The sequence below is a fragment of the Poecilia formosa genome, unplaced genomic scaffold (genome assembly GCF_000485575.1).
Source record: "Poecilia formosa unplaced genomic scaffold, Poecilia_formosa-5.1.2 Scaffold253, whole genome shotgun sequence".
Classification (NCBI taxonomy): Eukaryota; Metazoa; Chordata; class Actinopteri; order Cyprinodontiformes; family Poeciliidae; genus Poecilia; species Poecilia formosa.
The window spans coordinates 454562-470197 of record NW_006800192.1 but is presented as its reverse complement, the minus strand read 5'-3'; the positions used below and the strand labels follow the sequence as shown (position 1 = coordinate 470197).

Below are 15636 nucleotides of genomic sequence, written 5' to 3'. Positions count from 1 at the left end.
AAAGTGCAACTATGAAACAACTTTCAACTACACATTTATTACATACACTTTCTATATTGTTGACTGATGGGCAAGATTGTTCGAAGGTAAAAAATATTCATATTAAAGTTATTTATAAATTTAACAAATAAATTAATTTCAATACTGTGAAAAAGTATTTTTCTTCTTACAGACTTCTGTTGCTTCTGTAACACCAAACTGTTTCAGATCAGAGATCAAACTATGTATCAAAAATTTCACAAGTAAATACAACATGCAGTTTTGAAATGGTGCTCTGACTGAGGAACAGATCTAGCCAAACCAGCATAGCTCTACGAGAAAAACACAATTCCCCCACCATTTTTTAAAATCTCTTTTCCTATTGTTTAACTCCACTCTTCCGAGAGGTAAAATGAACCAGAACGATACCCAGTGACGTACAGACCTCACTTGCTTCGGTAAAGTTCAGTGCCAAATGGCATCAGAGTTTCAAAAGATGGCAAAGACCTTTCTCATATTCGTCAAACATCTTGATACCTCCTAAAGACTTTTGGCAAAATGTCACGTAGACTAAGAAAACAGAGGTGTTTCATTTCTGACACTACAGTGCAAAAGTAAAATGCATTTTATCTTGCAAAAAAAAATAAAACATAGCAGCAGTTTCTAATTGAGGTCACTCTTTCAGGATGGCAAATGGTGGATTTGTCTTTATTAAGACTCCCTACCGAGGAGTGGAAACAACAATAAGACCTCTCTACAGTAGTAGGGATCTAATATTGGCACTGAGGGCAGCTGCTGTGCTGTCTCCTGTAATTTTAGAGCACACTGATGCGGAGGAAAGATTTAATGGGTATTGGTCAGCGTACTCTCTTGTGAAGGCGTAAGGGAAACCAACAGAACGAGCGAGCAGAGAGGGAGGGCAGAGAGGGAGAGGACGGTGAGGAGAGGAGCCGAGAGGGGAAGGCAGAGTTTCAAGGCTGCTGTGGCTCAGACGTAAAGTCGGGCAACTATCTGTGGCAGCATGACTCTCCTCGCTGTTGGACTGTGTCTGCCACTGTGGTTTTCTTTGTGCCTGGCTCAGTCCTCGTTTCTGGACAGCTTCCTGTCATTCCCAGCAGGTAGGCACATTCAAAACCATGAGCTTGCACATGCGTGGGCTGTTGTGTGAGTGAGTTACTGCACTAAGTGCATGCGTTACTCATGGTGCTGAGGGCTTCTGGAAATACGGATTGTGAGTTTCGCTGCGATCTCATCATAATGTCGGGTTGTTTTGATTTTCCTTGTTTCCCTTGAGGTAGACTGTAAATGCCTCTATAAATAGTGAGAGGAGCTTCAGTCCGTCTGCGAGAGGCACTTCATATCTCTGTCTGGGTGTCATGATTTGATATTTTGCACCTGTTTTCGTGTTGCTTATGCTGCTTGTGCATCTTGTACCCTCTTGTAAGGCGTCTACCAAAATATGCCGGATCACTCCACACTGTTGCTTCTTTGCAGATGCATGGGCACAAGTTTGAAGTTAAAGATTTCTTTGCTCGTGTTTACGATGAGGTCAGAAATGAGTTGTAACAGTGTGGCGAGTCATTTTTTTTGTGAATATTCAATATCATTGAAATCAGCCATTATTTTTGCCAGCCAATTTGTGACTATTCTGCAGGAGTTATATTGCATTACAGTAAAACATTTGCCCTCACTAGTTCAATATTTAGCAGAGATAGTTAAAAAAACACACTCACACACACACACACACACACACACACACTGGTAGTGCTGCTAGTACAACTAGCAGGGCAGAAGTTCCACAAGTGAGACGTGGTGCTAGACTAGTTGTGCTAACTAGAAGGTTTTTTGACCTCCTACTCAGCAGGAGATTACCTAGACTAATCTAAGTGGACAACATTTCAAATACTTTTTAACATAAGGACCAAAAGCAATGTTACAAGTCAAGCAGTAAACATTTAATAGCCATTTTGAATTTACTATGCAGATGAATTGCAGTATTGCACTAGCCATATATTGGAACATTAACTTCATATTGGTAAACTAGTTGACATTTTTAAATGCTGTAATTCACTAGTCTGGCAAAAAAAAAAAGCTTCACCCAATTAACTAACACACACTTAGGCTTAATTACAGCATTTTATCAAGTCATTGAACTTGATACAGCATTTTAAAAGAGCAGACCGTTTACAATATTTTTACTATTTACAAATCGTTGCACACTGGTTAACTAGTTAACGATTTCAAATGGAGTAGCTTACTAGTCTGGCTGAAACACCTCGCATGAATAATGCTAATGTGAAGGTAGTTCTAGACATACTACTCAAGTGGTGAACACTTTCTAGTGAACATGTACACTATTTGACATTTTTAGTGTAACATTGACAATTGGACTTCCCTTAATAAGTCATATGGCATCCTTCCATTGGTCAACCAGCTAATACATGTTTCCACCACCGTTCTCCTCAAATAAGTTTCAACTAGCTGACTAACTGAAGCTAATTTTCCGTGTCAGTGAACAACTGCAATAAAGTGCACAAATTCATTAGTTGACATTTTTTTGTGATCTGGACATCAATGGTCTAGTCAACAAGTGCTCCATTTAGGCTCTTTTATTTTTTTTACTAGCTTAATTCTTTAGCCACTCTAGTTGTCTGACGTGCGTATTTAACGATCACACGTTTAACACTTGATACTAGAGCCATCCATCGATTCGGTCTTGTTGCTAACTGATGCGTCAAAAGCCAAGCTGAGACTTAAGTGCTAACTACGACTAACATTTTTTTAACTAGTGTAAAGTTAAATTAGAAGGTAAAAACAATGTTTGATTTCAACTGAATATTTGCATAAACAGCTCGCTATTTCGACAGGTAAACAAACTTGACAGATCAAGCGAACTTTTTAACCTCTGGCTTAATTTGTGACCGCATGTACGCTGTGCACAGCTCTCAGGTCCCAGGAGCAGCAGAAGAGATTTAACCCATGCTGTTTACTGAGTCCTCCACCGCCCCCGCTCTTTCCTCCACCCCCTTCACTTTGGCGCCGCCACACACTTGTGAGTCATGTGACTTTCTATTGTGGAGTATGAAGCTGTTGATATGTCCTTAGGTTACAGTCATACGGGTTGCTAGACATTGTTTGGCACTAGAGTTCTCCTGGTGTTTTTGGCTATGTTGTGACAATTAAATGTAGATCTGACTCAATCGAAATCAAACCTTGCGTTTTTGTTTTTTTTTTTTTTTTGTTTTTTGTTTTTTTTTACAGGAAGAAGACGGTTCACGTCGTGGCAACGAGTCTGGCCATAAGAGTAAAGGTTCTGCCTGTGCCCAGGGCCCTCCTGGCCCCGCTGGACCGCCTGGGCCTCAGGTAAAGCACCAAACTCTTAGGATTCGAGATCTTGTCGCTGACATTTCAACACGTCATTCCTGCTTCACGCCCAAAACAATCACGTGGCTTGACTACAAATCACTTCATAGAAAGGAACAAAATGTGACGAATCGGCACTCTGGCGAAAAAATAAATATTTGCCCCAATCTCCCCTTCCAACTTGATAGTTCCTGCGGAGAAGATGGGGATTTCTCTGGCCCTTGCAGCACAACAGTCCATTAACACGCCACATTTAGCTGCGACACAAATAGCCTTTTTCCACTGCCGGCCAGTGTGCCACACACCATTCTCAGAAACTGTCCGAGGAGCTGGAAAGGCGGGCTGTGTCGCGTAAATTCCAGGGATCTCCGACGCACGCCGTGCACGCGTTTGTGTTTTCAAGTCATGACAAATACATAAAAAAAAACAACAACAACATTTTGATTCCGCTTGTGCTTGTGAGCCAGATCTATGCGCTGCCGAGAAATTAAGTTTCTGTGAGTAATAGGCGGCTTACCTCAAGCGGTTGTTGAGGCTTCTGCTTACGCCACCAGATGGACTGACTGCAGTTCAGTCTATCAAAAAGACCCATGAGGCACTTCTCGAATCAATAGAGACCAGTCAGTCTTCAGCTAATTAAAACTGCAGCTCTGCTCTCCAAGAAGCATGTTGCCAACAGTAAAACTAATTTAGATGGCTATCTACGTGATTCATAACCAATTATTTTTGTGTTTTCTTATGATAACAAGGGTCCCCCTGGATTTCCTGGAATGAGAGGGCCTAAAGGAGAAAAAGTAAGCAGTTTATTTGATTTCCTCGTCTTGTAATTATTCCTGAAAAGGCAGATTGAATTGACCTGTTGCACATAACTGAAAAATGCTTTTGGGAAGTTCATTAAGCGCCTTGTCCTTGTCCCCTCCTCCGCATCCTGTCGTCAGGGAGAAATCGGAAGACCCGGGCAAAAGGTGAGAGCCCCCGTCAATCATGCCGTCCCTGCTTGCCGCCGTAAGTGAGTTTTCTCAAAAGCGACACAAAGCATCCCCTCCGCATCCCCTGCGAGCGAGCGCACATCAAGAGAGGCACTGTGTGCGAGTGCACAACCTTGACAGGAGACAGAGCAGAGCAGGCTGTCAGGATGCAAGGGATGCAGGGGTTGCTGAGGCTAAACGCCTCAGTCATGCACGCTGACATGATTCAGCGTGCGGCATCAGGACAGTCGCGCTCGAGAAGAAGGACATCTCCCGATCTCCAGATGAAGATCAGGAGACTCTTGTTTGTTTGATTGTTTGTTTGTTTGTTTATTGGGCAAAAGCAAGATGAGAAGCGAGCTCCAAAACGTTCCTGTCAGTGTTGCGGCGCAGTAAGTGCAGCCCCTCACCGAGCAGCTTTGCAGCACTGCGGTGCAATTTAGCTTAGTGCTTCAGCCAGATCATTAATCATTTTATTCCCAACAAGCAAAGACTCCCAGTTCTATATACAGCCATCATTTAATTAAAGAGAGCAAAGTGACAGTGCTCGTTAAAGCCATTCTGCCTCTACATGTGCAGCAGGAATGGACAGATATTGCACCGTGCTGCCTGTCATCTAATGTAACATTCAGACTTCTCTCCCTCTCTCCCTCTCTTGGTTTTGTTCTAAACCTGTAAAACAAAGTGACAGTAAAAGCCCTGATTTCATAAACTTACGAAGCTGATGTGTCACACCAGGGTCGGACTGGGCCTCCTGGGCTTCCTGGGCAACAGGGACCAGCAGGATGGCCGGGACCACCTGGGGACAAAGTGAGTAAGTCAGACCTCATAATGTTAGAGACCTTGCGAAACGCCGTATAACCGACACAGCGCCTTGCAGAAAGTACTCATGCCTCTCGAGCTTTGTCGGAGTCGAGAGACACCGCAGAGCATTCGGGAGACCCGGTGGAGGGGAGGAGTTCAGAAAAGAAGCAGCTAAAAGTCCCACAGTAGCTCTTGAGCAGCAAAAATCCACAGCTTAGGTGAACAAATTTGTTGACAGGACAAATATTAGTCCTGCACTTCACAACACCAATCGTAATGGGAAAAATGGCAAAGATTTGGGGCCTCTGTTCAGATGAAACCAAAACCAAACGTTTGGCTCTACATGCAGAGTTGCTATAAGAGGAAGAAAACTAACACTGGACATCACCTGAACTCAACATCCACACTGTGAAATACGGCAGTGGCAGAATCATGCTTTGGGGAAGCTTTTTTTTTTCTCTCTTGAAACTGGGGTATGAATACTTTTGAAAGGTTGTAAATAGCAGGGAGTGAAAGTAGGGGGGAAACATTTTCAGCTGGGGTTTAATTGGACGTGTTTTTATGAACTTAACCTACTCCACATGTTTAAATATATATATATTTTTTTATATTATCAGGGTGAGAAAGGTGACCCGGGTTTGATGGGTTTGCCCGGATCTAGAGGACCAATGGGGCCAAGGGTACGATCCACACATAAAGCATTGGTGTCAACTTTACCCTTTTTTTTTTTCGTTTGACTGTTGTCTCATTATTTTAAATCTCTTTAATCCTAGGGTTTACCTGGGTACAAAGGGGAAAAGGTAAGTTATCATTTTACTCATTTTCGCTTTGAAGGAGATAATCAACCATCTGGAGTACATACACCGTTTCTTCTCGGTCAGGGGTCCCGAGGTGATCGTGGTGAGCTTGGACTTAGAGGAGACAAGGTGAGCGTGACGCGTCAGCAGAGGTTTGAACACATGCGCTACGTGAAACATGAAGCATCTGCCGTTTTCTGTTCACAGGGCGCCATGGGTTTCCCAGGAATGCTTGGACAAAAGGCAAGTGAGGCTCAAACGAGCAGACGTTTGTTCTTTGTTTTCTTAGAAGTGCAACATTTGACTAGGTAAAATATTCGTTAGAATTATTCTTGTTTTTTTATATATATATATATTCCATTGATCTCACTTGTTGCGCAGGGTGAAATGGGTCCAAAAGGAGAGCCTGGAATCTCAGGAAACAGAGGACCGACCGGCCGACCTGGAAAGAGAGGAAAACAGGCGAGAAGATTGTGTAAAATCGTTCAGTGCATTTAGAAAAACATGTTGGAACTTATTTTTACCACTCAGCCTTTTATTGAGTTGCTAATCCCTGCACATCTTCACTTTGGGGGGAATTACTTGTAAACCATTAGAACAGGTTAAGAATTGCATAAACTTGTTTTTTTTTTTCACCTTTATTTTTCTTAGGATACTTTTTGACTTCAATAGATTGCCGTATATTTCTAAAGCAAAACTTGATTTCGACTTTGACATATTAAAGTTGGCTTTATTTCAGAAACACCTTGTTCGTTTTAACTCTGTGCCCTTTATTTCATCTCAGGGACAGAAAGGAGATCTTGGAAAAACTGGACCTATCGGACCTGCAGGTCCTCAGGGATCTCCTGGTCACCCTGGACCTCCTGGTTTACCTGCTGCAGGTCTCTTGACTTAAAACAGACACATTTCTTCGTGACAGTGCAGAACTTAGATGTCAAAAGTTTATTTATTTATTTATTTATTTATTTTTTTGGCTTAAAGTTTGTCAAAGGCTGAAAAAACTCAGCAACAGAAAAGCACGCTTTAGAGCAATGCGCCATGCATCACCAGCAGTCTTATATAGTAGGAAAGACATGTGAGCTCCCGAGTTGAAACTGGAGGCTGTGATGATGACATCATGTGGCTAAAGTAAGTTTACACATGGCAGGCCTCCCTACAGTTTAGAAAATATTATGTCACCACATAATCAAAGTGACATTTAACTTGTGCACTAATTGAGACTGCTTCTTGATAGATGAATCATTGATACTGTATACAGTGACTTCTGGTATTTAAATCGCCTTCTGCCGCCTGCGCTCTTAGTTATTGATGACTTGTAGCTTATTGAGACAACCGAACGCTGGGCTTCGACGTTTCTTCTTCACCCTCAGATGTCATTTTGATTCGTCCTTTCCGCGTTTTCAGCAATACGTTGACAAGTCATGTCTTTTTCTCGTTGCAGGTCTCTACATGGTTGGAGCAAAAGGGGCTCGAGGTCCACCGGGTCCTCCTGGGAACTGTGGCTGCAGCTCCCTCAGTACTTCACCGTTTGATGACTACGCCAACACAGGAAGCTATCCCAAAGTGCCTGTGGTACGGAAAACGTGTTGCTGTCAAAAAGATGCACCGGGAGTTGCACATAAAAATGCTATGAAGTCAAATGTTTTGAGAACCTAAATTTGTTAATTATGTAAAAGTGTTTCGGTTTTTCCACTACAAAGCCATAAAATTTATTATTATTTTTTTTAATTGGGATTTTATGTGACCAACACAAAGGATCGCCGTTCCAGTAGAAGCTGGACCTCTGCTCCCGTCTCAAGTCTGCTGCGACTGGTTTTCTTCCAGTATTATATCCCACATTTAGCCATGAGTTACTTCTCTGTCCCTGCTGAAGAAGAGTATCCCCCATAATATGATGTAATCGAACGTAATCAATTTTAACAAACCAAAGCATTTGATCAGGCCTGTTTGCGTTTCGTTTCAGATATTTGTGGTGAGTAATGAGGAAGAACTGGAGCGCCTTCACACCGACAACGCCCTCGCATTCCGAAAAGACCAGAAAACGCTCTATTTCAAAGACGTCGACGGCTGGCTGCCAATACAGGTATGATTGCATTCAGACTTTTGTCCAATCGTTTCTTTTTTATTTATTTATTTACTTTTTTGTTGTTGTTGTTGTTAGGTTTTCCCTTTTTTGTTTAAGTCACTAAAATTCTGCAAAAGACCTTTCCATTCCAGATGACGCCCTTCCAGTCCATGGAAAACGCACCTGACGACGAAGGTTACTGTGGTGACGGGATAGTGCAGATCCCCAACGGGGAGGAGTGTGACGACCGGAACAGAGTTGTCACAGACGGCTGTGTCAGTAAGTACACGCAAAATGTTCTTCAACAGCCTCCTTAGTTCTACTTTGCTGCGCACGTAGAACCTGACCTCCACACTCCTGCTGTCTCATCTTACTGTAGAGTGTAAACATGCTTACTGTGGAGACGGATACCGCTATGAAGGGGCTGAAGAGTGTGATGGAAAAGACTTTGGATACCAAACGTGTAACTCATATCTTCCAGGGTGAGTGCAAAATATACCTGTGCTTCGACAGCACTGTGTGCAAAAGTCTAGAGTCACTTATCACTTTTTTAAAATATTTTTGTAGAAGAGCGAGAGATTTGTTTACCTTTTTCTTTGCTAAGCTGCTTTTTTAAAGTATTTCTTTGGATTTTGCTGCTTTTTACTTGTTTTCTGTCAATGCAGTGTTGATCTTCAGATGATGTTTGTGAAGGCACTTAACTCATGCCACTATGAGTCATTCAGACATAAAAAGCTCCTGATTAAAAAAAAAGCATTGAGTCTACGTATAGAGTGCCTCGAAAAGCATTAATTTCTCTTGATGTTTTTCCACACTTACACGCTACAACCACGAACTTCAATCTATTTCATGCCGGGGTGGTTTTTTTTTTATTACCGCAAGGCAAACTAGTTCATAATTATGAAGTGGAAGGAAAATTATTTTTAAAGCTTTTTAGAGATAAAAAGCTGAAAAGTGCAGGAAGTGTTTCTCTTCAGCCCTCAAAGCTTGGCAGAGCCGCCTTCCAGTGCAGTTACAGCTGCAGGTCTTTTTGAGTTCTCTACTAGCTTTGCAGATCTAGAGACTTACATTTTTGTTGCCCATTTGTCTTTTTAAAACAGTTCACGCTCAGTCAGATTGGATGGAGAACATCTCTGAGCATTACTTTTAAAAGTCTAGCTGTAGCTTATCGATTAAATATAAGTCTGGATCCCAAGTTTCAACTCTTTTGAAGCCTCTAAAAGGTTTTCCGTGCTTCTCGTCACTGAAATGTTAGACGCATTTTCAGGCGCCTGGTTAGACAGTTTGTTCCAGTTTTTTTTTTTAACTGAATCGATTTACACAAAAAGTCATTTTTAGTAGTAGTGATCGAGTGCTTCACTCAGCTTTTCTGTCAGGATTGTTTTTCTGACACTGTGTGAAAGATATGGCTTTCACACACTGTTCTTCTGCACTATTATGTTATTTAGGCACCACATTTCTATGTCTGCCCTCCACTTTACTAATTTACAAACACACATGTTCCACATTAGGCTGATCATCATGATCAGATACAGCTTAAGAAGAAAAAGTACAAAAGCAGCCAAAATACAAAGAAAACTTAACATAGAAATATTGGTCACGGGCATTTTAAGTGGTCAGAAAATTTGGCATATTCAATAAAAATGCAAAGAAATTAGGCAGGACTAAAAATATATACATTGTGAACAGCACTGGATGTGTTATCGCACTACTGTATGAGAAATAATAATAATCATCCTGAAGTAAATGTTTTTCTTCTACAATTATAGGTCTTATGGTTTCCTCAAGTGCACACCGTACTGTGTTATTGACTCCACAAACTGCAAATTCTTCACTTGAGGAGGGAATCTGGATTGTGCAGCTGGATCCTTCGTGTAATGCTGCTCGACGCGCGACGGGACTGTTTTCATGCAAACGACGGGGAAAATAATAATAATTAATAAACATAACACGAAAAATGCCCTGAAAAAGCAAAAGACTCTGCAGGAAGAAGCGACAAATGTTCTACTGAAAAGAACAAAAAAAAAAAAAAAAAGCTGACAAAATATGTACAAATGCACACATAACTCATCTGTTTTTCTGCGGAGACGCCCTCCCGGTGGCGAAGGCGTCAGGAGCGTGCGGGGACAGCTGCACTCCGTCTTAACGAGCAGGACTTCGACAGGCCGCACCGGACTGGAGCCAAACCTTCTGAATGCGACGGCCGCGCAGGCCTACTTAAGAGACACTGCGTTGTGTTCCAGAGAAGCGGCAGCTGGAGCAGAAGCGCATTTATCCTGACCTGGTTACCGCAACAAAAGAAACAGGAGAGAGGGGAGCGGGGGCATCCGGAGACATTCTACTCCAGGGTGGATGACGGCAAACAGCTCTTGCATGAAGCTGGGCTAAAACCGCGCTTAACTCATCACAACATTAGCATCCAAATTTGCCTCTGACACTGCAAGGCAACCAGACCCACTCTGCTGTTTACTTAGGTTGCCAGGACAGGACACTTAAATTACTTTTTCTTTGTTTTTTTTTTCTTTTCTTATTTGTTGTACCCTCTCAGTATCAAGGCATTTTTGCTCTTCAAACGAAATTGTTTCTGCAAACAGAGATGATTCATAAGGTCTAAAAACCTTCAGTGGCTGACTCAGCGTCGGCGTACATCGAAACATGACAGTTACACTCAGTCTGTAGAAGATTTCAGAAATCCAAACACGAACTCAGGAACTGGTGTAGCTCCACACATGCCTTCTTATTGTTTTTTTGTTGTTGTTGTTTGTTTGTTTCTTTTAAATGGCTCTGACTGTACTCTGACGCACACAGGTAACACAAGCGAAACCTTCGACACATACAATAATGCATAATCACGTTCCTCCCCTGTGCTTCAAAGCAAAAAAAAAAACAAAAGATGTGAAGGCTTGAAACTGTTATTGCTCTTAATTTTCCTCATTGCACATAACCAGCTGGACTTATCTGTAGCTGCTACGGGGAGAGGAATTAAAAATTCCTGTCTGTTCTAAGGTCATTACTGTATCTACTCTTAATACCTCTTTATCCAGTTTTGTCTTATGAAGCAACGGAGAAACTCATTAGTATCTTTAACCGCGTATACATGTAGTCTGCTGTGTGCTGAAAATAACCGTGCCGATATAAGCTGACATTTTCCATAAGCTACCGTATGAGTCCCAGTGCCAAGAAAGACTTTTTTCCCCGAGCTCAGACTGTTAATGCATCACGTCTGCATGCATGACGGTGGGAAATGCGCCAGTTTTGTCAAGCGTTGTTTTGCTAGTCACCATTCTTTGGCGTAACAGGTGTCTTAAAGGAGCACCCTGTCCTAAGTGTAGCTTATTACCGTACGTATGATGAACCTTATAGTGGTGAACTGTGCCATGAACTAAAGATGAAACACTGTTAGAAAACTGCTGTGACTGTCGTGTCTGTGTGTGATTCTGTGTATGCACAACAATGCTGGAACATGCATGTAGTAACGTACTGTACCATCAGGCTTCATGAAGTTATTATTATTATTATTATTATTATTATTATTACTATTATGCACTGTGACCGGGACTTATGTTTCATTGTTCTGATATGATTTTTACAGTAGCTGTGGGAAATTTTGAGAAAAGAATCCAATAAAAAAAATAATAATAATTTAAATGACCTCATGTGATTGTACTGAGGAATATGCTGCTGATGTCTCAGCACCAGATGTTAATTAGGTAAAAACAAAACCAGGGTTTTGTCTATGGCTACCCTGGCTGTTGCATTAGAAAGGTGGGGATGGGAATTGTCATGACCTCTCAGATTTTTCTTTTGAGAATATAAATACTTTTTTTTAATGGAACCTGGAAACACCCCCAAGGAAGGAATGAACAATGAAAGGATGGATGGTTACAAGACATTTTTCTATGTCTGTAATTTTCAAAATTAGAAGGTTATGTCTAAAAAAAATTAACATATGTTGTAGAGCAAGAAAAAATGGATATTTAACAGATGTGTGCAGCTTTTATACAGACTGGAATTGAACTGGAGCAGGTTATATAAATTGTCATACTTCTCATGTGAAACATGGGACAGGGAATAAAGTCTTTCAGAGCCGCGTCTGCACCCAGAGACCGGCTCAGGGCAATAAAAGTTGAAAACGGGCAGCTAGCCAGGATTGCAACCGAGATGCTCTGGGCTGCATCTAACTGTGTAAGTATATTAACATACTGCTTCCCTTTTCCAAATCACATCAAGACAATTTGTCCACGGAGATGCCTGAGTAAAAGCTTACCTTAGCATACTCATCCCATCATGTGCAATTCCTCTGACCAGGCCAATCGCATTTATTCCCGCAGATGTCTCAGTGCTGGAACAAAAATCACTAGCGCATCAAGAGGTGGTTCCACAGCGAGATAAAGACAAATGCATGCCAAACTTTTTATTTATTTAGTTCTTGCAATTGTACTTCCCTTCCACTTCATGCAGTACTTTGTTTTGGTCTTACAAGTCAAGTTCAAATAAAACATACTGAGGTTTGTGGTTGTTGCAAACCTAGCTAGGTAATGATGAAGTGTCCTGATGTTTCCAGCTGACCTTTATCATTTACCATTTTGTACAGTTTTCACTTTGAAACACTGTAAAAACTGGAATGGAGCATAAATTAATATATTATTATAACGCAAAGAATATAAGAAAAATAATTACCCCTCTAAAATCTGCTAAATGGGCAAACTTTGCAAACCATTCAAACATTTCACAACAGGATATTCTTGAGAAACAACGAAATATAAAATACCTTGATCCCTCTAACTTTCAGGAGAAACAAAATCAAGTGGTATGACGGTGACTGTGGCTTCTGGGCTTCATTATACTCTAAATGTGAGTTGCACTTCCTGTCTGTTATGTTTAACAAAATAAAAGCCCAAGAGGAGGCAAAGACCTTTCAAATAAAAAATAAAAAAATTCACTCAAAATTACGGCGCTTGACGTTAAACTCATTCTGGTGGGCCGCTACAGCTGTAGGATGAGGGCCGACCAGAACGGAAAGCAGGGCAGGACCCAGGCCAAGTGACAATCTCTGACCCACAGGAAGGAATCACTGGCACGCAGAGAGGCATGTTCTTGTCAAGGACACGAAGTCTAAATACTCGTTTGACACAATCATGAGAGAATACAAATTAATCACTGACACTTTCCATCGCAGCTGTGTAGACAGGCTACGACACGACAGCAGTATTGAATATGTGTAGGTTGTTGTTATGGCTACCACTCCAAAAAAAAATTTTTTTAAATAATTATTTTAATTCCCATATTTAATTTGGAATTATAAGAAAACTTACTTCTCAACTAAACATGCCTAGAGAAATAATTAAAATGTTTAAAATAACTGGAACCGGAGAAGGAACCAAATGTATCTTTATCTTTACCCCCAGGTAAGGTAGTTAGCATGTTAGCATGTTAGCACGTGAGTTTCTACCAGATTCAATATACAAGCCAAATGGTTGGTTGTTTCTTTCCTACCATAAAAAAACAACATGTGGAGTTCATCCAACAGTACATGTATGTAGATCAATATTTTGAGAGAAACTTAAGGGATCTACAGGACATTCAAAAACCAGAGACCAAAGTGAGCTTTTTGATAATTAACACTCAAAATTGGTCTGGTGTCAAACTCAATGTGTCAGAGCACCTCGAGTTTGCTGTAAAGTTCGGTGGAGGGTCAGACATTTCAAATTGAAATTCAAATATACTTTATTGATCCCGAACGGAAATTAAATAATTCCATCCATTAAATCCCTTACATATACTTAGAAGTAGATAAAAAGTTAATCAACTTCTAAGCAGAAGGCTGCTGCAGAATTAAAGCTCCTCAATCATTTATTAGGTAAAATAAAATTCTGAGTCTTATATTTGCTCATGGAAAAATCTTTGAGATTGTATTAGAACAGTACATAACCATGGAGTAATACAAGAGCCCATTACTATCGTGACAATTATGTGCAACTGAAAAATATGCACAACTTCTACAAAGAAATTATGAATTTTATAGTATTGGCTTCAGAAACCAACCCACCACGCCATCTTCTGTTTTACCATGACTCAACCTGAGGCAAACCTTAAAGCCAGCGTCACACGACACTCCTATCATTAGTCAGCATTTGAACAAATGCACGAGAACTGACATCACAAAGTAATGCACGCGTCTGAAATGAGGTGAGAAAAAAGAAAAATTGAATTACTGCTAAATTTCAGTAGACACAAAACCAAAAAAACAAACAAACAAACAAAAAATGGTCACTTTAGTAACTGTCTTAATTTATTTGGCAAAATTCAAGCATTTGGCTCACCTTCAGTCCAAAATGGCACCGGTGTTGCTTTAATATATCAAACATGCCCTCATTAAACATGCGCCATGGATCCAGTATTCATCCAGAGGATGTACACAATTCAGAGACACGTCAAATTGGATTTATTACACCATGAACACGTCAGATGCACTGAATGAACAGGCTTGTTTCAGCATAAACAGAAGTTATCTCACTAACATTTCATTCTTGTGTTTCGTCATTGAATAGGCAGCAGAGGTTTATGTTTCTCCTTTTTGGTCCCTTTAAGCTCTTAACACTGTGGCTCAAAATGAGATGTAAAACAAAACTAATGCATCATAAAATTGTTGTTTTAGGGAAATAATTTAATTAATAAAATTATACAAAATATGTTCACAGCCATTGTAAGAAACAGAGAAAAAAAAAAAGAGTCAGTCCTGCAAAGTACTATCAAATACTGGAGACCTATAATGGGTGATGTGACACTATGACTGTTTATTTTGCCACAAGTGCTTTGTGCTATTACATGGCATCTCTCCACTTCATGAAGCCAAATAAAACTTTTGTGACATTAAAGGGTAGTAAAAGACAACTTCCAGGGACGTTTTTGAAAAAACATAAAATAAATAAATACAGTGGAGTTTATACACCTTAAAATCCGGCTAATGGTGAAATGCCACAACACAAAAAAATAGAAAAATAAAAAATCAGGAACAAATGGCACCTTGTACAAATATGGCTGGAGTCTGTGTAACTGAAAGCCTTTCTTTCAGCGTCACTGGTGTCTTAAAACAGACCAGGAGTATCAATTTCTTCAGTTGTTACTTTTTGCTTGTACAAACCCTTTGTCAGCTTAAAATAATCTCTTCAAACTTTACTGCGGTGAACTTTGCAAACCACCGGATGACCTCCGGTTGCCATGACGTGCGCCAACGGCACTGTCTGGCACCTTTCCTTTCAAGCAGTCCGTCGCCGCTCTGAACATCAGCGAGGCTCCGTCGCCCCTGGACGTCCGACACTCTGTCCTTCAGGTTTCACACCACCTCATCAGACTCCAGGCTGTATTCTTCATAAAGCTTGTCCAGAATGGCCAGCTGCTTCTCCATGGCCGGGAGGTACACTCCCAGGTCCCTGTGCATGCTGCTGGTAAAGTCGCTCCTCTGCTCATCCCCTTCTCTCGACACCAAGGCGGCGGTGAAACTCTGATAGGTCGGGGCGGCTCGTAGAGCCAGCTGTTGAGGATAAAAAAAATTTAAAAAAAGCGGTTAGGTGTCACACTTTAAGACGGGGAACCTTTTTGAAACGGGGTGGAGGGGAGTGTTGCTGATGTGTGCACAGAGTTTCAGTACATTTCACTG

At 41.0% G+C, this 15636-nt stretch overlaps 1 protein-coding gene across 1 annotated transcript; it reads left to right on the top strand.

The window, feature by feature from the left end:
- The first annotated feature begins 689 nt into the window (after nucleotides 1-689).
- On the top strand, nucleotides 690-10281 carry LOC103150391 (acetylcholinesterase collagenic tail peptide-like). Its single transcript, XM_007569987.2, has 17 exons — nucleotides 690-1097; nucleotides 2922-3031; nucleotides 3241-3342; nucleotides 4092-4136; nucleotides 4281-4307; nucleotides 5049-5120; nucleotides 5732-5794; nucleotides 5888-5914; nucleotides 5996-6040; nucleotides 6119-6154; nucleotides 6293-6373; nucleotides 6696-6792; nucleotides 7353-7483; nucleotides 7875-7994; nucleotides 8114-8255; nucleotides 8356-8458; nucleotides 9746-10281. The coding sequence occupies exons 1-17, from the start codon at nucleotides 1001-1003 to the stop codon at nucleotides 9813-9815; spliced, it is 1368 nt and encodes a 455-aa protein (XP_007570049.1). The 5' UTR covers nucleotides 690-1000; the 3' UTR covers nucleotides 9816-10281.
- The last annotated feature ends 5355 nt before the right edge of the window (nucleotides 10282-15636 follow it).